Source organism: Urocitellus parryii, chromosome 1, assembly GCF_045843805.1.
Source record: "Urocitellus parryii isolate mUroPar1 chromosome 1, mUroPar1.hap1, whole genome shotgun sequence".
NCBI lineage: Eukaryota > Metazoa > Chordata > Mammalia > Rodentia > Sciuridae > Urocitellus > Urocitellus parryii.
Genome location: NC_135531.1, coordinates 159,120,268 through 159,145,761, shown reverse-complemented (window position 1 = coordinate 159,145,761; position 25,494 = coordinate 159,120,268). Strand labels below are relative to the sequence as shown.

The following is a 25,494-nucleotide window of genomic DNA, read 5'->3' as shown; positions in this document are numbered from 1 at the left end:
TCCAGCCCCAACCCTGAGCAAACCCAAGGACATACACACCAAATGCTCAGAAGTCCCTCAGCTAGTACTTCGCCTTCTTTTGGATTGACACTATGATTCATTTTATTCACTAGATGTGCTGTCACGGCCATTTGCTCTGAGCGTCAGGTGTTTTTGGTCTCCTCATTCTTGTTGATTCAGTCTGGTTTTTCTTTTTTCTTTGTGTACCAGGGATTGAACTGAGGGGTACTGGACCCTTGAGTCACATCTCCAGCCATATTTTGTGTTTTACTTAGAGACAAGGTCTCACTGAGTTGTTAAGGCCTTGCTAAATTGATGAAGCTGGCTTTGAACTTGCAATCCTCCTGCCTCAGTCTCCTGAGCCACTGGGATCACAGATGTGCACCACCATGCCTGGCCTGTTTTTCAATCTATAGAACATCTGCATGTTTCCAAAATAAAACCATACGTAAAAGTAGTCAGGTGTTCCCGCTCACGACCATTGCAGCGTATCCCAGTGTGTCCCAGCGTGTCCCAGCGTGTCCCAGCGTGTCCCATGTTCCACTCACTCTCTTCCCCCACGCATTTTGCTCTGTTTCTCAGCGACGTACCTTGGAAAGTCTTCGTGCTAGTGCAAGACGCTGTTCTCCTTCTCTCTGCAGCGGCAGGGCCTGTGTTACGTGCACCATGGTTTATTCAACCTGCCTCTTGGTTCAGACATGGGGGTCTTTTCTGGTATTTTCAACTGTGAAGAGCACAGCAGTGAAACCATCGGCCTCTGTCTTTTCCTACTGCTGGAGGAGAGTCTCAGGCAGATCATTAAGTGGGGCTGTTACAGGCTTGGAGTGAGCCGTAGTTTGTGAGGCATGGCCAGGTGTCCCTGCTACAGTTTCAGTTGGTTTGTCCCCTGGACTCCTGCTGAAATGTAATCCCCACTGAATATTAAAAGGGAAGCAATTATTGTATAATGGTGTGTTAAGAATTGTAATGCAAAATAAATAAATTTTTTAAATAAATAAATAAAAGGGTAGCGATTTAATCTGACTACGGTGTTTAGAGGTTGGCCTTTTTGAGGTCGTTAGGATTAGACAAGGACATTGAGGTGGAGCCCCCATGATTGAAACATGGTAGCTTCATAAAAAGAGGGAGAGAACCTAGAAGATAGATGAACACTCAGGAATTATCTTTGTCTCTTGCCATGGGATGGCCTGTGCCTCCTTAGGACTCTGCCAGGAAGAAAGCCATGCTGAAACACCAGCCCTTGAATCTCTTGAACTGTGAGCTGCGTAAACCTCTTTTCTCTTTATAAAGTTCACCTGAGTCGGGAATTTAGTTATAGTAACAACAGCAACAACAAATATATCCCCTTTCCAGTGTTCATACCATTTTGCATTCACACTGATCATACATGAGAGGGACTATTTCCACATGACTTGGCCGACAGAATGAATCATCAAGGTTTTGAATTTTTGCCAAGTATGATTTTTAAAAACAAAACAAAACAAAAGAACACTGGCTGAAAGTTTTTCTTTTAAGAAGACAGAGGAAGAAAAGTTCGGAAAAAGAAGACCAAGAATTAATGATCTGAGATACAAAACAGAATCAGGGGCGCACCCAGCATGGAGAACAAGAGGTGGGGAAATGCTAAAGGAGACAGTGGGTGTGTCTTCAAAAACCACAGAGAAATCCAGTCAAGTACCAAGAAACACACACTGGCTTTCTCAATCGGTAGGCCACCATTGGCCTCTCCAGAAATTTCACTAAGGTCATGAGGACAGAAGCAGATTACAGGAAGCTAATAAATCAGATGGGAAGGGGCAGAAACTCTGATGACTGCAGCACGCTGAAGGTGATTCACTGAGGAGCAAAATAGGATTCAATTTCAGGATTAGGAAAGAGATTCTTTCTCCCTGAGCGTTCCAGTCTGAACCCCGTGAATTTCTCTAAAACTTTTCCTTCCTCAACTGGTTCAGTTGACTAATTCTTTAGCAAGGGAGTCGAGTCTCAGCCGTCTTAGGAAACGCCTCCTTTCTCTACCACATCGCTTCCTCCTGCAAAAGGAGGCCACAGGGCCACAGTTGGCTGTGTTCTACTCCAACCCCAGGGCCAAGTGAGGCGGGGGCTGTCCAGAGCCTGGGGCAGGCAGGGAAAGGGACCAGAATAAACTCCATGCTTGTTTATGGAAACAACCTTGTATTGAGACATGACTCGCACACCCTAGAATGCACACGTTTAAAGTGCACAGCTCTGGTCTGGGGCAGAGTGCTTGCCTAAATTGCTCAAAGGCCTAGGTTCCATTCCAGCATCACAAAATAAATGTGTTTTAGTATCTTTACAGGAGGGAAAGCATCCTATAATCTAATTTTAGAATATTTTCATCACCCCAATAGGAAATCTCATGCCCTCCCTTCTCCTTTCCCCTCAACCAAGGACAACCACTAACCTTCCATTTGTACCCAGTGGGTAGTTAAGAACCCTTCATATCAGTGGAATGTCATAAAAGGTGGTCTTTGTGATGGCTTCTTTCACATGTTTTCAAGGTTCCTCCATCTTTCCTTTGACTGTATAGTGTTCCACTGTGTCGTTCAACCACTTCTGGTTATCTCTCATTAGTTGGTGGGCACTTGGATTATTTTTACTTCTTGGTTATCATGAATAAAGCTGCTACAAGCTGGGCATGGTGGTGCACACGTGTAATTCCAGCAGCTTGGGAGGCTGAGGCAGGAGGAATATGAGTTCAAAGCCAGCCTCAGCAACTTAGCAAGGCCCTAAGCAACTCGGTGAGACCCTGTCTTTAAATAAAAATAAAATATAATTTTTTAAAAAGTCTGGGGATGTGGCTCAGTGGTTAAATGCCCCTGGATTCAATCCCTGGTACCAAAAAAAAAAAAAATACTTTGCAAATATCCACATGGAGGCCTTTGTGTGGGCACATTTTCAATTGTCTTGGGTGCACACCAGGAGCAGAATTGCTGGTGGGTGTGGTAACTCCATGTTTAGCTTTTCGAGAAATTGCCAAACTCTTCCAAAGAAGTTGGACCATTTTACATCATCACCAGCAATGTATCTGGATTCCAATTTCTCTGGATTCTACCCACAGTTTTACTGTCTGTGTTCTTTTTAGCTACAGTGATGTGTGTGAAACGGAACCTCATTGTGTGTGTGAGTTTGTTTGTTTTTGTCAACCCGGGATGGAACTCAGGGTCATTCAGCCACGAGCCCCATCCCCAGCCCTGTATTGTATTTTATTTAGAGACAGGGTCTCACTGAGTTGCTTAGCACCTTGCTTTTGCTGAGGCTGGCTTTGAACTCGAGATCCTCCTGCCTCAATGTCCCAAGCTGCTGGGATCACAGGTGTGTGCCATCACGCCCAGCTCATCGTGGATTTGATTTGCATCTCTCTGATAACTGGTGATGTTGAATTAGTTTTCGTGGGCTTATTGGCCATTGAATCTCTTCTTTGAAAAACTGTCTATAAAAATGCTTCAGTAAATTAACCCTCCTGGGTTCTGTATATCAAAATAGGATGTCCTCTCCATTCTCTTGTCTTTTTAACGTCTTTAGGGTGTCCTTTTCAGCATGAACAATTTACCTAGTCTGTCTGTCTGTCTGTCTCTTTCTGTGGGCGTGGTACCAGGGATGGAGTCACAGCCCTTGTGTTTAGGGTTGTAGGTTGCAGCTGAGAAATCATTGCCTAACTCTGGGTTGTAAAGATTTGCCCCTTGTTTTCTTCTAAGAGTTTTGAAGTTGTAGCTCTTACTTACGGGTCTTGGGTCCTTTCTGAGCTAATTTTTCTAGATGAGGTGAGGCAGGGACCCCTCTTCATTTTCTGCATGAGGACATCTAATGTTCGCAGCATCGTTTGCTGAAAACATTATTCTTTCCCCTATTGAATCGTCTTGGCTCCTTTGTGGAAAATCAATAGGCCATAAATAAAAAAGGTTTCTCTCTTGGCACTTGACTCTCAGTGTAGCTTTAACTTTAATTTATTTTATTAAAGCTGTGGAACACTGTTTCATATGTTTAAGGGTTATTTGATTTTGTTCGACATGTGAGTTCTCTAGTTGTGTCTTTTGCCACATGTTCAATAGGATGCTTTTAAAAATTTCTCCCAACTCAGATTTTTTTCCCATTACTGGGGATTGGGCCCAAGGGTGCTCTACCACTGAACTGAACTACACCCCAGTCCTTTTTTTATTTTTGAAACAGAGTCTTGCTGAGTTGCTGAGGCTGGCCTCAAACTTGCCAGCCTCCTGCCTCAGCCTCCTGAGTTGCTGGGATTACAGGCAGGTGCCACTGTCCCTGGTCTCTCAGATTTTTTTGTTTGTTTGTTCTGGAAGTCCTGGGGGTGGAACCTAGGGCCTTGCGCATGCCAGGTGAGCGCTCTACCACTGACCTATGCCAGCCCGCCCTCTAATATTGTGAAGATTTTGCATATCAGTGATACCCTTTATCTGTGATGCAAACCGTCCTCAATCTCTGCCTCGCTTCTCCATTGAAGTCGATTTCTGCCTCTTTCAGAAGAGTTTCAAAGTTTTCCTCCTGTAGTTTTTTGCACATTTCTTGTTAAACTTACCCTAAATATTTTATTTTTCCTATTATCATGGTAAAGGATTTTTCCCATGTTACCTGCTAATCTTCCTGTTTTGCTTGTGGTGTTTGGGTTATAGAGCCTTTGTTTTTAATGGAATCAAGTGAATCTATTCACCTTGTCTGGACCTTGGGGCATCATCTTAGAGCTGTCCCCTATCTGGGGTCATAGAAGTTAACCATCTTTTCCTCTTGTCCTTGCCTAATCATAAGGTTTCATGTTTCCTATTTAAAATCCCAATCTGTTTGTGCGTGGGGTAGGAGTGACTCTAATTTTATCATTTTTTCCAAATGGCCTTCAGGTTGCACCCACGTTATTTATTAAGACGCCATCTGTGGGCCAGAGGTGACCCAGCAGGACAGCACCCCCTCGGATGCTCAGGGTGCCGGGATCCACCCCAGCGCAGGGGGACATTTCCATCTTTTCCACATGAACTTTAATACCAACTTGTTCTGTTCATTTAAAGAAAAAAAAAAGTTTGTTGGTTTTAGTGTTTAGACGAGGTTAAATGTATAAACTAATCTGGGGAGAAAGTGAGTCACCCTGTTATAGAACAAGGGACGCTTCTCCATTGAAGTCGACTTCTGCCTCTTTCAGAAGAGTTTCAAAGTTTTCCTCCTGTAGTTTTTTGCACATTTCTTGTTAAACTTACCCTAAATATTTTATTTTTCCTATTATCATGGTAAAGGATTTTTCCCATGTTACCTGCTAATTTTATTCGAATGGAGGCTGTTGTGTGTGTTAATTTTGTACGCTGCACAGTGCAGATTTCTTTAGCTACCCGAGTGAGTATCATTATTGAATCTCTAAGATTTATCAGGCCAATAGGGATAGTTATGGGTTTTCCAATTCTTATTCCTAGCTTAATTTTTCATGCCTAATTGTGTTAGTTTATACCTCTGGGATGATGCTACGTGGTAACGGAGTTAGTGGGATTTCCTTGCCTTAGAGATAAGATGCTGGTTGTAGGACTCAGGTATATTTCTTTTTATTGTGTTAAGGGAATATCCATGCATTCATATTTCCTTAAAAGTTTTTGTTTCTTTATTTGGGGGTGGATATTAAATTTTACTAAAGCTTTTGTAGCATATATGGAGATAATCCTATGATTTTTCTTCTTTGATGAGTAAATGTGTTATATTATATTAATAGATTTCCCAGCATTAGCCCACTCCTGCATTCCTATTATAAACTCCACGACTTGGTCATGGTTTATCATTTTCTTAATGTGGCTTTTGAGTCAGCTTGCTGATATTTTATTTTATTTAAGATTTTATGGATATTTGTGATCTCTGTCTTTTATTATTATTTTATTTTATGTACTATCTTCATCAATTTGGGGTATCAATGTCACCCTGCCTCACCCAATTTGTAAATTCATCCTTATTTTCTCTATTTGGAAACAATTTGTGTAGCAGGAGGACTGTTTTTTAAAGTTTTGATACAGTTCTCTTGTGAAACCTCTGAGCTTGGTATTCTGATGGGGGGTGTCCCTGATACAGTTTTATATTTTCTCTTTGAAATTGGTTTACCTTTTTATATTCGCTGAGGTCAATTTTGGTCAACTATATTTTTCTGAGACATTAGATTTTATTTTTCTTTCTTTCTTTCTTTCTTTCTTTCTTTCTTTCTTTCTTTCTTTCTTTCTTTGTTTTTGCAGGGAGGTGTGCTGTGGTATGAATGTGTGTGCCTACCCCCACAATTTGTATGTTAAAATCCCAAACCCAGGTGACACTACCAGGAGGTGGGCTTTGGAGGAGGTGATTAGCTCATGTGGGTCAAGACCTCATGAATAGGGTTAGTGCCCCTGAAGACCCCAGAGGCTGTCTTTGTCCCTTCCATGAGTGAGGACACAGCTAGAGGTACCATCCATGAACCAGAAAGTGGGCCTTCCCCAAACTCCAAATCCGGAACTGTGAGAAGTGAATTCCTGTTGTCTGAGGGCTGCCCAGTCCACGGCATTTCCCAGGGCCCGGGAGGACTCAGGCCAGGCGAGTCTGCAATGGGTCCTGACTCTCTGGGTTCCTCCATAGGAACAGCTACTTCCTCCCGCCCACTTCAGGTTCGGGCTTTATCCTCCCTGTGCACTTTAAAAAAAAAAATAATATTTTTTGGTTGTAGTTGGACACTTACCTTTATTTTACTTATTTATTTTCAGGTGGTGCTGAGGATCAAACCCAGGGCCTTGCACGTGCTAGCGAGCGCTCTACCACTGAGCCCCAGCCCCAGCCCTCCCTGGGCACTTTTTAAACAAAATTAGCTAGTGTTCTTTTTCTAAATTTAGTGGAAGAACCAGAATTTTGATTTATTTGGATCTACTATTTTTGAGTTCTACTTCATCACTTATTCCTTTTATTTCATTATTTTCTTTTTTTGTGGCTTCTTTTGTTCCCTAGTTTGAGAACTTAATTTTAGTGGAATTCCTTGTTTGATTTTTATTGATGTAGGTTTAGGACTATGAACTTTCCTGGGATATATGAGTTTTCTTGGGATGTATGTTTTACATATATTCTATAGACTCCGACATGTAGCAATTCTGTGATTTCTGTAATTTCCTATACCTGACAGCTGTGAAGTGTAAGGTTTTAACATTTAAAATATATGTATCTATCTATATACCCCAGTTATCATTACTGCATCTCGGATTCAGGTCCACTCTTCACTGCCTGCTCTGTGAAGCTGGCAGGGTCTGGCCAGGGTTCCTTGGCCCGCTGGCGCGCTGCTGAGCATCGACAGCAGAGGTCACTGGAGAGACACTGCAGGAGGAGTCCCCTTGCACTCACCAGGCCTCAGGGGTGTGGGTGGTCTCCAGCCCCGGGTGCCTGTGGTGTGGGCAGCTGCTCCAGCACCTACTGTGTGGCCAGGGCAGCTTCTCCACGTGGCCTTGTGGCAGTAGATATGGCTGCTCCAGCAATACACAGGGCAGCACCACCTAGCCACCAGCAGCGTCAGGGCCCCTCTGAGCCACTTCCTAAAAACAGCTGGGCAGCTCTGCACAGATCTGACTTCCAGCAATCCTGAAGAGCAGACTTCCAGCAACTTCCACTAGTGTGGTTCACCAGGATCTTCTCTGCCACTCACCAAGCCACAGCCGCGTTCTCTCCAGAGAGGTCCAGGAGCTCCCGTCAGCACGCCGTCCCCCCAGGAGCAGGGGCTGCTGCTTCTTATCTGCCATCCTCTGCTCTTTCAGGCTCCATTTCTCTTCCTAAGGTCAATGTGGTACCTGATGCCAAGACTAGACGAAGGCTTTTCAAGAAGATAGACAAATATCCCTCGTGAACATAGAGGCAAAAACTAAGAGCAGATGTTTGGCAAACTGAAGCCAAAGTGATCTGGTTGGGTTTAGGCAAGAGATTCAAGATTGGTTCAATATTTGCAAATCCATCCGTGTAACTCACGTGATTTGGGAAATGAATGACACTACAGTAGGAACCCCGCTACGCTGCCGTCACCATCACTAGTGTTAAAACCCGGCCTGACCCAGGGCTGAGGACACAGCTCAGTGGTAGATGCCCACCTGGCATGCAGGAGGCCCTGGGTTTGATCCCTGGCACCAACAAAAGAAAAAGCAAAACAACAAAAACCCAACCTGATCCACACTGAGTACTGGGGAAGTTGAAGAAATGGAGTTTTCGTGGACTGCTGGTGGGAATGGAAAGGGTGAGACCACTTTGGGAAAGTGTGGCAGCTTAACAAACCGAACAACACCACCCTACGCAGTGGCACATCCTGTACCCCCACAACTTGGGAGGCAGGAGGACCTCAGTCTGGGCAACTTAGAGAAACCCCATCTCAATAATGGGGGGAAAGGGTGGGGGCTGGGGCTGTAGTTCAGTGGTAAGCATACGTGGGTTTGATGGCCAGACTGGAAAATAATACTAATAATGATAATAACCGAACACCTACCTATGAACTGTCCATTCCATTACTAGATTACTGGGCATTTATTCAGGAGAAAGGAAATCATGTCCGACATTTAATACTTAGAAAAACTGGTATGTTAATAAAATACAAAACTACTCAGTAATCTAAATGGATGTATCTCAAAATAATTATGTTGAACGAAAGAAGCCATACCAAAGAGAATACTCATGGTATGACTCATGTTTTAGGAAATGTCGCCAGTAGTGGTTCCCAGAGGGCACTAGAGAAGGGAGGGGTTCCCATAGGTCATGAGAAAACAGGGCTGACAGGTGGTTCCTTATCTTGACTTCCTATATCTTCATTGATAAAATTGATTCATTAACTTGGTGGTTTCAAAGATGTACACAAACATAAAACTTATAAAATCGCACACCAAGGTGCATGCCACCTAAGAGTGAGTGGAAGTCACGCTGGTGCGAAGGATCTGTTTACTTCAGGAGGAGGCAGGAGAGGTGCAGGAGGCCAGTGAGGCGGGCACTGACGCTCCAGGGGAGCAGACTGGCCGTGGAGGACGGGTGTAAGTTTGTACTCAGCACAAATTTCATGGAGAGAGTAAAGAGAAGTTGGTAACTGACTGGGTGTGGGAGGTGAGGATGCAGATATTACCATAACTCCAGGAGTTTACACAACCAGACAGACTGGGGCAGAGGATAAAAGACTGTGGGGAGGGTGGGGACTGAACCTTGTTCTGAAATAGGTGGAACCAGTTCCATCAGGAAGTGTCCGATGTGTGACTTAAAGATGCCGATTCCTGGGATCCACTCCAGACCGATCTCCAGGAGAACTGTGATATCAACAAGTCCCACCCTCCAGGCTGACAACCTCTAGGCCACATTCTCCCTTGTCTTTTTTACTTCTTTCCGTTCCTTCTCCTTCCTCCCTATCCCCCTTGCTAGTTCTCCAGGGAACTAGCTGAGTAAGGAAGGCATGGGGCATATAACAATTCCAAACACCTCACAGCGTGGGTGCCCCGCACACATGAAGCAAAAACTGTTGGGATAAATAAACTCCGCAGAGTTGCAGGATACCGGATCAATGTAAAATATCAACTGTATTTCTATACACTCCTTGGGAACCATCTGAAAAGGAAGATAAATCCATTTACAAAAGCACAAAAAAAAATGGAATTTATGAATAAGCATAACAAAAGAAATGCTAAGTCTTGTACACTGAAAACTACAAAATAATGAATTTAAGACACAAATATGTGGGAAATGTCCATGATCCTGAATTGTAAGGCTAAAGATGATAATGTTCTGGAACTTAATGCATTTCCCATCAAGACCCCAACAGCTCTTTCTGCAGAAAGGAAAAACTGATCCTAAAATTCAAACAGAAATTGAGAGACCCAGAAGAGCCCAAACAACCTTGAAAGTGGAGAACAATCTTGGTGGGTGGTGCACGCTTGAGGCAGGATTCCCTGAGCCTAGGAGTTCAAGGCCAGCCTGGGTAACATCAGGACCTCTGGTCAAAAAAGAGGACTCACACTGCCCAACTTCAAAACTTATTGCAAGGCTGGTGTTGTGGCTCAATGGTAGAGCACTTGCCGGGCATGTGCAAGTCCCTGGGTTCAATCCTCAGCACCACGTATAAATGAATAAATAAAAGATCCATCGACAATTAAAAAAACTTATTGTAAAAGTAATCAAAACTGTGTGGCACTTACATAATCAAGACATAAAGATTAATAAGATAAAATTAAGAGTCCAGAAATAAACTAATATTTAGGTTAACTTATTTTCAAAAGAGTTCCAGGATAATTTGGTGGGGGAAAAGCAGTCTTTCAACACAAGATGCTTGGACACTGGAAGTCCACATGCAAGAATGAAGTTGGATTCCTACTTTATATCATGTACAAAAATTAAGTCATTTTATTTTATGTGTATTTTACAACTTAAAAAATAAAAGAAAAAAGACCTTCAAAGTGAATCAAAGACCTAACTGCAAGAGTCCAAACTATAACACTCAGAGGAAAATGTAGGTACAAATCTGCAGGACCATGGGTTAGACAATGTCTTTACAATGGAGCCCCAAAGCCGAAGCAGCCTAAGAAAAATTAGGTAAAGTGAATTTCGTTAAAATTAAAAATGTTTGCGCTTCAAATGACACTATTGAGAAAGTTAAAAGACAACCTACAGTGGGAGAAAATATTTACAAATCACATATCTGCTAAGGGACTTGTTTCTGGAATATATTAGGAACCCTTACAGTCCAATATAAAAAGGCAAATAATTCGATTTAAAAGGGGGTAAGGAATTGGGTGGGGTGACACACACCTATAATTCCAGCTATCGGGGAGGCTGAGGCAGGAGAGTCATAAGTTTAAGGCCAACCTGGGCTATTAAGAGAGACCCTGTCCCAAAATAAAAAGTAAAAATGGATGGGAATGTAGCTCAGTGGTAAGACTGCTGGGTTCAATCCTTAGTCCTGCAAAAAAAAAAAAAAAAGAAAAAAAAAAAAAAGAAAAGAGTGGGGAATAGATATTTATGAGTAGATATTTTTCCAAAAACAGACAAACAGCCTGAAATATGTAAAAGCTGTTCAACCTTATTAGCCATTAGGGAAATGCCAGTCAAAACCACAGTGAGATATCCTACATATCTACCAGGGTATCTAACATTAAAGATGGACAATAATATTGTTAAAAAAATGTTGAGAAATTGGAACTGTCATATACTACTGGTGGGAATGTGAAATGGGGCAGTCACTTTGGAAAAGTTTGTCAATTCTTCAGCAAGTTAAACATAGTTACCTGATGTGTGACTTAAAGATGCCCATTCCTGGGATCTACTCCAGACCGACCCAATTAGAATCTCCAGGAGAACTGTGATATCAACAAGTCCCACCCTCCACGCTGACAACCTCTGGACCACATTCTCCCTTGTCTTTTTTCTTCTTTCCGTTCCTTCTCCTTCCTCCCTATCCCCCTTGCTAATTTTCCAGAGAACATGCTGAGCAAGCAATTCTAGCCCTAGGTATAGACCCCAAACCATTGATAATGTGTCCACATAAAAACCGGTACACGAATGCTCACAGAAGCTTTATTTGTAATAGTCCCCAAATGGAAATATCCCAAATGCCCAGCCGTAGATGGAAGGGTAAGTAAATGTCTAACCACACAATGGAATACCTAGTCACAACAGGAGTGAACACTGTTATATGTTATAACATGATAAACCTTGAAAAATGCTCTGTGAAAGACAGCAGCCAAAAAAGGCTACCTATTTTATGATTGCATTTATTTGACCCACCAAAGTCAAATCTATAGGGACAGAAAGTAGATTTGTGGTTTGTCAAGGGCTGGGTTGGAGAGATTGGAAGTTTGGGGAGTGACTGCTGATAAGTATGGGGTTTCTTTTGGGGATGATAAAAATATCCTAAAATTAATGGACTGTGAAAATAATAAAAATGCAATGTTTTGTACAACTTAAGTTGGTAGAATACATAGCTTATGAATAATATATCCACAAAGATTTTATTTAAAAATTTTTTGCTAGGCGGGGTATTGTATGCCTGGTAATCCTAGCCACTTGGAAGGCTGAAGCAGGAGGATCCTAAGTGAGGAATTTTAAGTCGCCTGGACAACTTTGTGAGACCCTGTCCTAAAATAAAATTTTAAAAAAATTTAAGAAGGGCTGAGGATGTATAGCGATAGTGTGCCCTATGTTTAACCACCAGTACTGGGAAAAAGTTTATTGAAAGAACATGTACACACACACACACACACACACACACACACACGCACTATTCCTGTGCGTGTAAGTTGAGATAGGCGATGTCAGATATGAAGAGATGAGTTACAGGACCCCCCATGAAGCTTGCAGCATCATTATTGGCCCAATTTTACAGGCAAAAAATACTGAGCTCTGCAGAAATTTAAGGTCACATAACTAATACAAGTTGGAAGCCAAATTCCAACCCAGGAAGTTAATGGCAGAGCTGGGACCCTTACTGCTATGCCACTCTGCTCCTAGGAACTGAGTCTCTGCTCTAAGATGAAGGGGGGGTGGAGAATAACCATTGCTGAAAGTCTTTCTGGGAGATTGCAGTCTCTTGCTAGTGCCAACTCCTCACGGCTCAGCAGAAAGCCCTCCTCATTTGGGTACTTACCATCTGTTTAATAGACATGGTAGAAGTCTTGGTTCCTGCAATTTCTAGAGCGAAATTCAGGACAAAGCAATTTCTTTGTAAATATTCAGTATGCAGCTTCTCTCTTTCAGGGAAATAAAATGATGTCTGCCAATGTGAGAATGCTCAGATGGGCTTTGTTACACAGCCCCTGATCTCAGCCACCTCCGAAAACTCATAACAATATTGATTGTGATAAGCTCTTTTTGAAAGTTCAGGACCACAGCTGAGAACAAAGCTAATCCTTCAGTGTAAGTCCAGTACAGCAGACCTATTTCTCATAAGACATTTCTAAGTGTTCACGTGAGTTCAGGGGTTTGTTTATTGTTTAACCTTCAGTTTCATCAGATTATCAAATGAACACTAAAGACTTAAATGTCTGAAATTTGGATTGTTTGTGAAATCTAGATTTCCAGATAGATAGATGTACAATAATGTTCAAAGGCTATGGAACATTTTAAGGTTCTTGATCCGCATTGGCGAATTGCTTTGCAAAGAGACTGAACCAATTTACACTCCCACCAGCAGTGTATGAGAATACATTTAAATGCAAATCCCAAACTGCAGAGCATCTCTTTCTTAGGTATTTCACTTATTTTATTTTTTTAATGCTAAGCAAAAGCTGACCCAGGATGTTAAAAAAAGAAAGTCTAGTATAAAAGTGGAGCAGATAGTTAAAACGGCTCTTCGGCAGGCATAAGCTTCAGAAAGGCCTAAGCAGGATGATAAAAATTTCAAGTCCTCATAGTCAGAAGTACAATTCTAAAGGGACCATTAACAATTTGGCTTGGATTAGGACGGCAACTGCCAAGAATGTTGGGCGTGGTCAGCGAACCCAATTCGACTTCAGGAAAAGCAGGGATTTTCACTGATTTATACCTCACTTTGTTCGAAAGACGATTTTAAGACGCCCAAAGGCAGGATCTTGAGAAGTACCGTCTGGATCACAGACCCGGTGCAGACGGAGCCTCGCGCGCGAGCCACGCTCAGCTCTCCCGGTGCACCGCTCGCCGTGCCCGTAACCTGAGCGCGGGGAGCGACCACAGACAGGGACGCCCCCGGGGATGGGGCGCTGTGGTTTTCGGGGGCCTGGGGAGGGCGCAGGCCAGAAAAGCCCAGACGCGGGGTATCGACCCAGAGAGCCGGGCACCAACTCCAGAGCTGCGGGTACCTCCACGTTCAGCAGCACCCCCTCCCCGAATACCCGGGCCCCAGCCTGCTTGCGCGTCTGCCTTCACTACTTCTCCAAGTCCCCTCCCCACCCGCCTCCGCCAGAAAGAGCAGACGGCACGGCCCGGCCCGGGCGGGCCCCAAACTCGCCTCGCCCCCTCCCGCCCGCTCTTCCCGCTCCAAGCGGCTCCCTTCCTTTCTTCCCCGCGTGGCCCCCTCCCGCCCCTCCGCAGACCCCTCGACTCCGCTAGTGCCCCGCCCCCGCCGCTCGCGCCGGCCGCAGCCAATCAGAGCGCGGCGTCCCGCGGCCCCGCCCTCCCGGCGGTTCCGGGCGGGCCGGGCCGAGCCCAGGCCGCGCGGGTGCGGAGGGCGGCGCCGCGGGCGGGGGCCGATGGGGCCTGGTGGACTGGCGGCGGCGGCGCGGGGCTCGCCCGGACGCGGCAGTGCGGGGCTGTGAGGGAGGAGTGAGGCGGGCGCTGCGGCCCGCCCGGCATGGGCCAAGCCCGGCCCGGCGGGGCCGAGGCGGAGGCGAGAGCAGAGCGCGGGCCGGGCCTGCTGGGCTGGCTGCCCGGGGGCTGAGGCGGCGGGCGCGGAGGAAGGGGCCGAGCCAAGGCGGTGGGTGGGGCGGCGAGGGGGCGGGGGCTGGGCCAGCGGCGAGCGGGCGGCGCGCCTGTCCGGAGCTCGGCGGCGGCGGCGGCGCCCGAGGAGGCCGAGGCGGCGGCGGGCCGGACGAGCGCGGAGGTGGCGGACGAGGCCAGGGCCCCCATGGGCGGGTGTGTGGGCGCCCAGCACGACTCCTCGGGCAGCCTCAACGAGAACTCGGAGGGCACCGGAGGTAGGTGAGCGCCAGGGGGCGGCCGCGGCCCCCCATTGTTCCCGGCCGGGCCCGGCCACCTGTCCCGACCCCCGCGGTCGCGCGCCCGCCCGCGCCCCTTTGTCATCCCGCTCCGCGTCATCCCGCGCCCCGCTTCCGGCCGCCTTGTCCGCCGCGCGGGGGAGACCGGGGCTGGCGGGCGGGCGCCCGGGCGCGGGGCTTGGGGCGGGATGGCGGCGCTGGGGCGCGGGGTGGCCGGCTCGGCTTTCCCGAGTGTCCGATGACAGCTGCCCGCCGGTCGCCTCGGGCCATTTAAACCTGGAGTTTCCAGGGCCGGCCGGGCGCACTCTGCGTTAGGAGGGAGGGAAGCGTTCTCCCGGCCAGACGTGGCTTTTGGACCCCGCGTGCGGGTGCCGGCCGCGGTGGCCGCCAGGTCCCGCCCGGCTGCGGGGAGGGAGCAGCGCCGGCCTGGGACCAGCACTTGAAAAGTTCCCAGTACGAAGGCCCCCTCCCCTTAGTTAGCAGCCCGTGGAGCCGTGTGGGGACTGGTCGTCGGCAGCCGCGGAGCCGCAGAGTAGTAGTGCACATTCCCCCGAAGTGGCACCGAACGTGCGGAGGTTAGAATGTCAGCCGAGAAACGCGCTTCTAGGAACAGCGGCGAGGACAGTGTGGGTCTGTTTTGGACCTGATATTAGGTGCTTCCAAGTGGGTGCATGTTTGTCAGCTCCTACACCGAATTGCTTGAGAATGAGAGGGCTTACAACTTTTTCTTCACATACTAACATTTAGACACGTCGCTTGCCCTGCCGCTTAAGCTCTGTCCTCGAACCATATGTCCCTAACTTTTGGCCGATGGATTTCCCGGATTATATAATGTTTAGCCATGTCACTCCATGAAAATCTGCGGGTATCCTGTATGACTAAATCCTGGGCAAATGATTTGAGAGCTCAGTAGTAAAGGTGGCCTTGAAAAACTAGTCTGAAATGCTCCTTTGTAGTGCACTTCGTGTCACTTCATAATGACTTGGTGGCACATTGAAATCCTCAGTACAACAAAGCAAGCAGATAAAAAAAGCATGATTTTAAACACCCTTGGTTTAAGGTCAGATTGGTGGTCAGAATGATTCTTCATCTAAACGAGGCAATTATTAATGACACAGAAGACTTCTTATAGTGTTTTTAAGTTTTTACATACGTTAACATTATAATAAATACTTTTCTTTGTAATAAACTTGAGCTAATTTATTTAAGCCTTATGGTGGTGTGACTTAATGACCAGCGAGGCATTTTAGTATGGGCTTTTAAAAGCATGACATCCTAGCTTTGGGTAATTTATTACCAGTAGTATCCTGTTGGAAAGCTGTAGTATCAGTTTCTTTGAGGACTAGGTTCTCTGGACCACAGACTGTGCTTTATATCTTCCAAAGAAAAGTTTAGGAAAATGAATACCTATCACCAAGCTTCCTTATTTTCTTCTGGTGAAAGGGCATGGTCCTGTGTAACTGTGGTAGGATTGCTGAAGGGTCTAGCTGGGTAAAAGTATTCTTTCTGGAATTTAATTGTGGAAGCTTTTATTGTTCAGTATTTGTTATGATAGTTGAGAGCTGCTTGTTTAATGAAATTAGTTCAGGTGTGAGTTTCAGGTTAACTTGTTAAAGAGTTCTTGCTTTTTAAGTAGGTCTGTTGTTGGGAAGGGAAAAACTTTTTCATAAGGGTGTTGGCACAGATCTTAGCGCTTTTTTTCCCTTAATTTTTATAGATACATTACAGTTGAACATATTGATGGCAATTTTTGTTACATATTTGTACACACATACATTATAACAATATAATGTGGCCAGTATCACTCCCAAATCTTAGCTTTTCAAACATGCAATGGTGGTCAATAGTTTTAATCTGGATATGTTAGGTTGTGAAAAATATGATTATTAATATGGAGTGTAATATAGTCTTCTTTTCATGACAGGTTTAATTACATTCTTAATGTTGTACAAACATCACCATTTTAGGATACCTTGAGCATCTTCAAATACAGCCAGTCTTATTTAAAAAATAGCTTAAAAGGACTGGGATTGTGGCTCAGCGGTAGAGCACTTGGCTACCCCTGGTGGGACCCGGGTTCGATCCTCAGCACCACATAAAAATAAATGCATTGTGTTGTATTCATCTACACCTAAAAAATAAATATTAAAAAATAAAATAAAAGAACAATAATAACAAAAAAAAACAGCTTAAAATTTTATCTTTCTGGCCATTTGAGGTACTTGTTCTTTTCCTTTGGATCCAAGTCTCTTACATGTGCAGATTAATTTTGTATATCAATAAAAACCTCCTTATTAGGTGAATTACTTCTCAGAGGGAATTTTGGAACTTTTTGCAAGAGATCTTAGAATATGGAAATAGCTTAAGATTTGTGTTATCTATTTGGAATCACTCTTAGTATCTTTTTCTAGCATACTTTGCCTAGAATTCGAATTTGCAATCAGTTACTTAGACTGTTTTTTTTTAAATATCTAATTCTAATTAAGATAGGTATGTCATAGAAGTTATGCAAAATTATTTAACAGGGCTCTCCAGTTTTCATGCTCCTAGGATTTCCCATTGTTTTGACATTTTTAGATAGCTTATGCTGTATGGTTCTCTGCTTTATTATGATGATATTGCAGTGTTGCGGTTTTCACCTAGAACCTCTAAGCAAGGCTTTGCCCATGGCATTTTGCTAAGGAATTAAGTCCCTTATGATTTTTTAAAATAAGTGTGCAAGGAAAAAAACAATAAAATTAGTTGAAGACAGCCAACAAGCTTATTTTCTTAGTTTACATCTTTTGTGAAATTGGTACTGTGTAAGTTAAGATCTGCAAGTGTCATTCTGTATGTTTCAGTGACATCCCACGAGAGCTGGCCCTGGTGGTCACAAGTGTCCAGGTTTCCAGGAGGATAACTTTAATGCTGGACACTCATCATTTTAGTCTTTTTTCCAGAATGTCTTGGGAACATCATGAAGTTCTTTTAGATATCCATTTATAGAAGCCTTGCAGACACCTACTTGATGAGTAACAATGGTTTTTGAATAATAACATCTACCATTTATCTGGTATTTATTATATAACAGGTCTTGTGCTAAGGGATTAAGTTCTCTTATTGAGTTCCCAACAACTTGTGAGGTATTATCTGTTTTATAGATGAGGGATTGAAGCCCAGAGAAATATAGTAACTTGCTCAATACACATAGCTTCTACATGGCAGTCAGAACTTAAATCCAGGGCTGTAATAAAGAGTATTATTTCCTTCCTTACTCCCATCCTTCCTTTTGTCCTTTTATTGTATTATGGTAAAACATACATAAAATTTGTCATTTTAACCATTTTAAGTATACGATTCAGTGGCACTATTTTCTAGTATTATGTAATCATTACACTATCCATTTCCAAAAATTTTTATCACTCCAAACAGATTGAATCCAATAAGCAATCTCTCTCTGTTCCCTCTCCTTTCTACTTTTGACACTGTGGATTTTCCAATTCTAGATGTTTTATATTAATTGGAATCTTGTAGTATTTGTCCTTTTGTTTATGGTTTGTTTCAACTTTATCATGATGGAGCTCTCCCAGTTCATCCTGTAGTGGCATGTATCCTTTAATTTTATGGTTACTCATTTGTTATCTTTTTGCAGTACTAGGAGTTGAACCCAGCTTTACCTGAGCTGCACCCCAGTCCTTTTTTTTATTTTGAGATAGGGTCCTACTACGTTGCTGAGGCTGCCTGGAACTTGGATCCTCCTGGCTAGGTCTCTGTGGTTGCTAGGATTACAGATGTATGCTGCTGCACCTGGCTTAATCCTTTTTATGATTGAATAATATTCCATTGTATGTATGTACCACATTTTGTTTACTAATTCATTTATTGGTGTGAGTTGGTTTGTTTCTTCATTTTGATATGAATAATGCAGATATGAACTTTGGTGTCTTATAGCAGAGAGACTGTATGAGTCTCTGTTTTGTTCTTTTGGCTGTAAACTTAGTAGTGAAATTGTTGGGTCATATAGTAGTTCTGTGTTTATCTTATGAGGGCCTGCCAAACTGTTTTCCACAGTAATGGTTCTAATTTCTCCACATCTTCACCAATATTTGTTATTTTCCATTTTTTAAAAATCATAGCTACTCTTGTGTTTGTGAAGCAGTGTTGTTTTGGTTTAATTTGCATTTCTTTTTTTCTTTTTAATTTATTTTTTTAGTTGTAGTTGGACACAGTACCTTTATTTTACTTATTTATTTTCATGTGGTGCTGAGGATTAAACCCCAGGGCCTCGCACATGCTAGGCAGTCGCTCTACTGCTGAGCCATAACCCCCGCCCAGATTTGCATTTCTCTAATAAGTACTAGCATTAGGCATCTTTTCATGTCTTTGGTAGCCATGTATGTATCTTCTTTGGAAAAATGTCTATTCGGGTTCTTTGCCCATTTTTAATGGGGTGTTTGGACTTTTGTTTAGTTGTAGGAATTCTTTATTATTATCAGGTACATGATTTACAAATATTTTCTCCCATTTTGCGGATTGTCTTTATACCCTCTCGATGGTATCTTTTGTACACAAAATTTGTAATTTTACTAGAGTCAGGTTGTCATCTTTTGTTGCTTATGCTTTTAGCTTGTTTTATATATACATTATATTATATGTTTATTTTAACCCTTCATTGATGAATAGAGAATAAATAGATCTATAACCAGTAATTTACAAGGTAACAAGTAACTTTTGCTTTCTAAGCTATGAACAGAAAATTTTTAAGTTTATTTCTTCTGCCTCATCTATGGAAAGGTTAACTAACAATAAAATGGTTTTGTAAAGTTAGCAAAGAAAATGCATAAACACTTCAGCTTTCTTTTTTTTTTAGAATTTTTTAAATATTTATTTTTTAGTTTTCAGCGGACACATCTTTGTTTGTATGTGGTGCTGAGGATCGAACCTGGGCCGTGCGCATGCCAGGCAAGCACGCTACCGCTTGAGCCACATCCCCAGCCCAACACTTCAGCTTTTTAAAAAAATGTTTTTATTAGTTATTGATGGACCTTTATTTATTTATTTGCTTATATGTAGTCCTGAGAATGGAACCCAGTGCCTCACACATGCTAGGCAAGTGCTCTACCACTGAGCCACAACCACAGCCCACACTTCAATTTTTTAATCTATAGATAATGTTGGCTGTGTTTTCTGAGGAATTATTTTATAGTCGTGAAGCATTGAGTTACCCACGGAATGCTATGTTGTACTGATCCAAAAAGAGGAATCATAATCCATTCTCTTCGGTATTCAAAATCCTTTTTTAAGAAAGCATAGTGTGTACACATGAGGGAACTAAAGCACCATATGAACAGATGACACCACAGGGTAACCTGCAGGTGCTGAGGAAATAAAGAAAACAAAGTGATCTTGGCTGTGTGGGGTTGGCGAGGAAGCTGTATAAAGTGGTCAAGATAAGCTAGTTTTAAAGATAAGCTCTTCACAGACTGGTACAGAGAGTACCAGATGGAAGAATTGTTATGAACTGAGGCTTGAAAGTGGATGTAAGTAACACATGCTTTGGGTAGAGGTAGTTGGTGGCTGTGTTAGTTAGAGTGGTGTGTATAGCAGGACATGTGGGGAAACTGGACGGGACTCCCGGGGAGGAGAGCTGTCTTTGGCAGTGTGTGCTGACTGCCTTATATTCACTCACTGAGTATTAATTGAACCTCTATTATAATTTCTTGGATTATGGTGGTGGGAGGCGGGTATGCCTATTTCCTCAAAGGATTTACCTTCTCGCACTTTGCTGCTTTAGTAGCTTGTTGTCTGTCATCTGGGAGCATGTTAGAAATGTGCAACCTCATGCTCCATCCTGATCTACTGAGTAAGAATCTGCATTTTAACAAGAAACTCAAGTGTTGCCTATGCACAATAAAGGTTGAGAGGTACTAGCTGGTAGTGGTGGCGCACACCTAAAATCCCAGTGACTCCGGATACTGAGGCAGGAAGATCACAAGTTCAAAACCAGCCTCAGCAATTTAACGAGGTTCTAAGCAACTTACTTGAGACCCTGTTTCAAAATAAAAAAATTAAAAGGGGTGGGAATGTGGCCCAGTGGGTAAGAACCCCTTGAGTTTAATCCCTGTCATCCCCCACCCCCCCAAAAAATAGTTTGAGAAGTACTGGCCTAGGATTGCTTGAAATGGGAAGAGAGTAGAATGAGGAACCCACAGGGAAAATGGTGTGATTTGGTGATTTATTGGATATAGGGATATAAAAGAAAGAAAATAATACCATGTTTGTGAACCCAGGTGACCAGGAATATTGGTGACTTGACAGAAAGAGAAATCTTGGGGAAAGTCCTGGTTCAGCATTCTGTATGTTAAAGTATAAATGGCAGAAAAATGTTTAAGTAGAGACATCATGATCTAGAAGTTCAGCAGTGGAACTCTCCTTACCAGTTCAGGATCACCAGTGTGGGTCTTGGAATTGGCTAAGGGAGGTTGACTGGCGATGTTAAAGTGAATGATGCTGTAAGCAAGTGCAAGAGGCAGAAAATACAAGAACTGAGCCATGAACCTTCACATAAGTCGGAAAAATGAGAGAAATCACCTTAACCAGGACCTGACATGTACTAGGTACCTATTGTAGTAAATTTTGTTGCCTTATTGGAGAATAGGTGTGTCTGCTTATGAAACTGGTAAATTTGATTGTTTTGATCAGATGATTCTTACTTCCGAAAATAAGTTGGTTCAGTAGTATTTCATTCTGGTTATGTTTATAGAAATTCTAGCCCAAGTTTGTTAATTATATCCTAAAACAAGGTAGACCCTAAAACATACCAATAGCCCTTCAGAGGTTGGTGTGATTCAGAACAAACATATTGTTTACAAGACTTTTCTTTTAAAAAAATATTTATTTTTTAATTGTAGGTGGACACAATATGTTTATTTATTTTTATGTGGTGCTGATGATCAAACTCAGTGCTTCACGCATGCTAGGCGAGTTCTCTAACTGAGCCATAAGCCCAGCCCCACAAGAATTTCTTTACAAAAAATATCATGCACAACTCTTTCTTGTGTATTTTCAGTAGCCTATACATCATCTAAATAGGTTGTTTTATCAGAACTTTTTATGCTTCTATTCTTTCCGTTGTGCCTATGATAATGAATCAAAATTTAGCATGCAGTCTAAAGATTTCATTTTTCTCCCTTTATTCTTAGTGTAACAGTGGAAGTAAAAATTCTCCAAAGTTTCTTGGTTGGTGAACTCTAGGGCTTTATGAAGAGGATGCATAAAATTTTATATCACTTTGGAAAGAGATTTATACTGTGAACTAGGAAGCATTTACTTGATGTAAAGCAGAGGGTAGTTGATTTTTACTAGGCATGGAGTTATGGGGAGAATACTGAAAGGAAAATGGGCAGTGAGGAGGAGTAGGTGGGAACACAGTGATATTCTGGGTGGGCAGGTCTGCAGGAATGGAACTAAATACATGTCTTGGAAGCCATAATTAGAAAGAATTGAATATGGGGAAAGATGAATCTTTTTTGGAAAGAGATTGCTCATTGGAGTTTACATTAAAAAGACTGGGCCTTTGTATCTGCTACCTGTTCATTTAACTTCCTTTGTACTGGTTGGTCCTTTGTTCAGTTTTTTGGTTCAACCAAAAAAGGTTGAAGTCCCAGTCCAGATGATTTTTTTTTTTTTTTTTTTGCTGTGGATATTAAATTAGGCTGTTTTTTCATCTCTAAGAATCAGGAATTAGCATTATATACTATTGACATTATATACTATCTTGGAAATGATAGGATATATCATTTCTCTGACTTTTGATAGTCCTAGTTCAGGACATCGCTCTTTCTTTTGGACAGGTTTTAATAGATGGACTTTAAACTTGATTTTGTTTTTAACTGTAAATGCAAGACTTTTGCAGCACTTTTGCATAAATCTGAGCCTATTTCTCATTTTTCTACCCAGAAATAATTTTTTCCTCTGAACTTCCATTGTACTATTTTGATAAACCTCCCTCCTCCTGCTTGTGTTTTTTAAAACAATCTTGTATCATGGTTGTTCATGTACATTACTTTAGATTTAAGCTAGTATTACTTTATTTAATGAGTCTTAATGAAAAAAAAATTGGGTGTTAATCACGAGTAATAACAAATTTTTGCTTTTATTACCAAATTAGTTATATTTTTTGTGGCGTTGGGGCATAACAGGTTAATTAATTGGATATAATGATGGATTGCTGAATTAGTGATTCTCATTTTTCCCTACTGCAGACCACCTGCATGGTTTATCTTCATTTGGTAGATACCTGTATCTGATTGTGCCCACTGCCCCTCATCATCCCTCCCAGTTCGTCATGCAGAACTAGGCTATCAGCAGGCTCCTCATGATTCATTGGTAGTTCAAGGACCATAGGTTGAGACTTTACTAATGTGTATGTACTTAAGTGCACTTTTGTGGCCAAGAACAGTCAGCATGTATTCTTGCATCAGCTACTTTGACTTGAACTCAGCAAGAATCAAGATTGTTTTTTTAATATATCCATATATTGAGCTGAGGTTAAATATTGCTGAGTATACATTGGGTGTTTTAAAGCTGTATTTTTGCTGTTTGCAGTAAAACTTTTAGAAGTTTCTATTATAGCTTTGTTTTCAAAATTAGATTTTGTCAATGTTTACACATTGCAGATCTTTTTAAATCTAGAAACCACCCTCCTTTTCGATCCTATGGCATTGACCTTTTGAGGTCTTATAGAGTATACCTGTCTGCATTTGTCTGAGTGTTGCCTCTAGTTTCATTTAATGTGTGCTTCTAGCCTCTGTATTTTTCCTTAAGCTGAAAAAATTAGGTAGATTTAATTCTAACAGATATCTACTTAACTGTTTTCCTCCTATAGTGGATCTCTACTCTTCCTCCCCACCTCCCATCTGCCAAATTGGGATAATCATTACTGATCAAGTCTGAGCCTATTTCTCATTTTTCTACCCAGAAATAATTGTTTCTTCTGAACTTTCATTGTACTATTTTGATAAACCTCCCTCCTCCTGCTTCTATTTTTTTTAAAGAGAGAGGGAGAGAGAGAGAGAGAGAGAGAGAGAGAATTTTAATATTTTATTTTTTAGTTATCGGCAGACACATCTTTGTATGTGGTGCTGAGGATCGAACCCGGGCCGCACGCATGCCAGGCGAGCGCGCTACCGCTGAGCCACATCTCCAGCCCCCTGCTTCTATTTTTTAAAACAAACTTGTATCATGGTTGTTCCTTTTTTTTTTTTTTTTTTAACATTTTTTTTAAAGAGAGAGTGATAGAGGGGGAGAGAGAGAGAGAGAGAGAGAATTTTTTTTAATATTTATTTTTTAGTTATCGGCGGACACATCTTTGTTTGTATGTGGTGCTGAGGATCGGACCCGGGCCGCACGCATGCCAGACGAGCGCGCTACCGCTTGAGCCACATCCCCAGCCCTCATGGTTGTTCTTGTACATTACTTTAGATTTAAGCTGCACTGGACAGAAACTTCAGTTCTCTCAATGCTTTTAGGCCCAGTTAACATTTGTGTGGAGCAGATTTTTGACTATATAATAATGTTGGAGCAAAATGTTGACATTTCCTTACTTGATTGTAGACCAGGAGCTTTGTTAAATAGGATTGTATAGTGTAATGAAGAGATCTGAGAGTCTGGACCCTTGAGCACTAGTTACACCCACCCCTACCTCTCTTTTCTATAACTTTCAATAAATCACTTGATTTCCCAGCTTCACATTGCATGACATCAGTGGAGTCAACCTTTTTGGCTGTGGAGTCTTCCTTTTGGGTCTATCTCACATTTACTGCATTGAGGTATCTCATATCAGTCTCAGAATTTGATTTCCTTTTATTTTCATTTTATAGAGTAAAGTCCTGGTTCACACACACACACACACACACACAAAAAAAAAAAAAAAAAACCAAGAATTTATTTAGTCTCATGTAGTTCTGTGTGAGGTTTTTTAAGTTTGAATCACCAACACTGAGATGTATACTGTCAGATATACTCCAAAGTTAAAGAAAATGTGAAAATGACATCACACAGTGTCATGACTTCTGTTCTCTTTTCCCTGATGTGGACAGCATGTACTGAGCATATGCATCTGAGCTTGCTCTGGCATTTAGTGGAGTGTAGACATTGTGCTCACTTGTGCAGTTTTCTGTGAGTGGCTGTAATAGCACCATGCAGAACTGTTTTCCCATTCAGTAACACGTGTGCAGAAAGTTCCCAAAGTCTCCTGTATACTTGAAGGTGGCAAGAGAAGCTTCATTCCTGTATCTTCCTAATCATTTTGACCCAGCAAAGTAAGCTAATATGTCTCACGATAGTCTTTATGTTGGAAATTTAACATTTGTGGAACTTTTTTTATTAATGTTCTTAAAAATAATAATAAGTGTATTTTACAAAGTAATCTGAATCGGGTTTGTGAAACTCTGAAGCAAGTGTTTGTTTTGTTCCTTTGGCTTCTTTGGAGCCAATTTTTAAAATCATGATAAAAGCCTAGGAAAAAAATCTACCTAACCCAATTGCAGTTTGTCTGTGCTCTGAGGATAGTACTCTGTTGGGCATTTTGTTATTTATTTGGACTTTCACAGAATAAAGAATAGTACTATATTAAGAAGTTTACGTGGGGCTGGGGTATAGCTCAATTGGTAGAGTGGTTGTCTTTCATGTACAAGGCCCTGAGCTCAATCCCCAGCACCACCAAAAAACATTAAAAGTTCTGAAAGAACTTTACACAATGTAGAGGTGCAAATACTATTCAAATTAGTTTTAATGCTAAGAAAACTACTTAGCATTATCTGCTTTACTTAAAACAAAGGAAAGAAAAAACTTTAAAGATGCAACT

The 25,494-nt window shown here is 42.3% G+C and overlaps 1 protein-coding gene across 1 annotated transcript in view; it reads left to right on the top strand.

The window, feature by feature from the left end:
• Positions 1-14,483: 14,483 nt before the first annotated feature.
• Positions 14,484-25,494, top strand: part of Ubtd2 (ubiquitin domain containing 2) — a 67,899-nt gene continuing 56,888 nt past the window's right edge. The window contains exon 1 of the mRNA XM_026401326.2: positions 14,484-14,627. Coding sequence (XP_026257111.1) covers positions 14,558-14,627 — 70 coding nt within the window. The 5' untranslated portion in view covers positions 14,484-14,557. The remainder of the gene's footprint in view (positions 14,628-25,494) is intronic.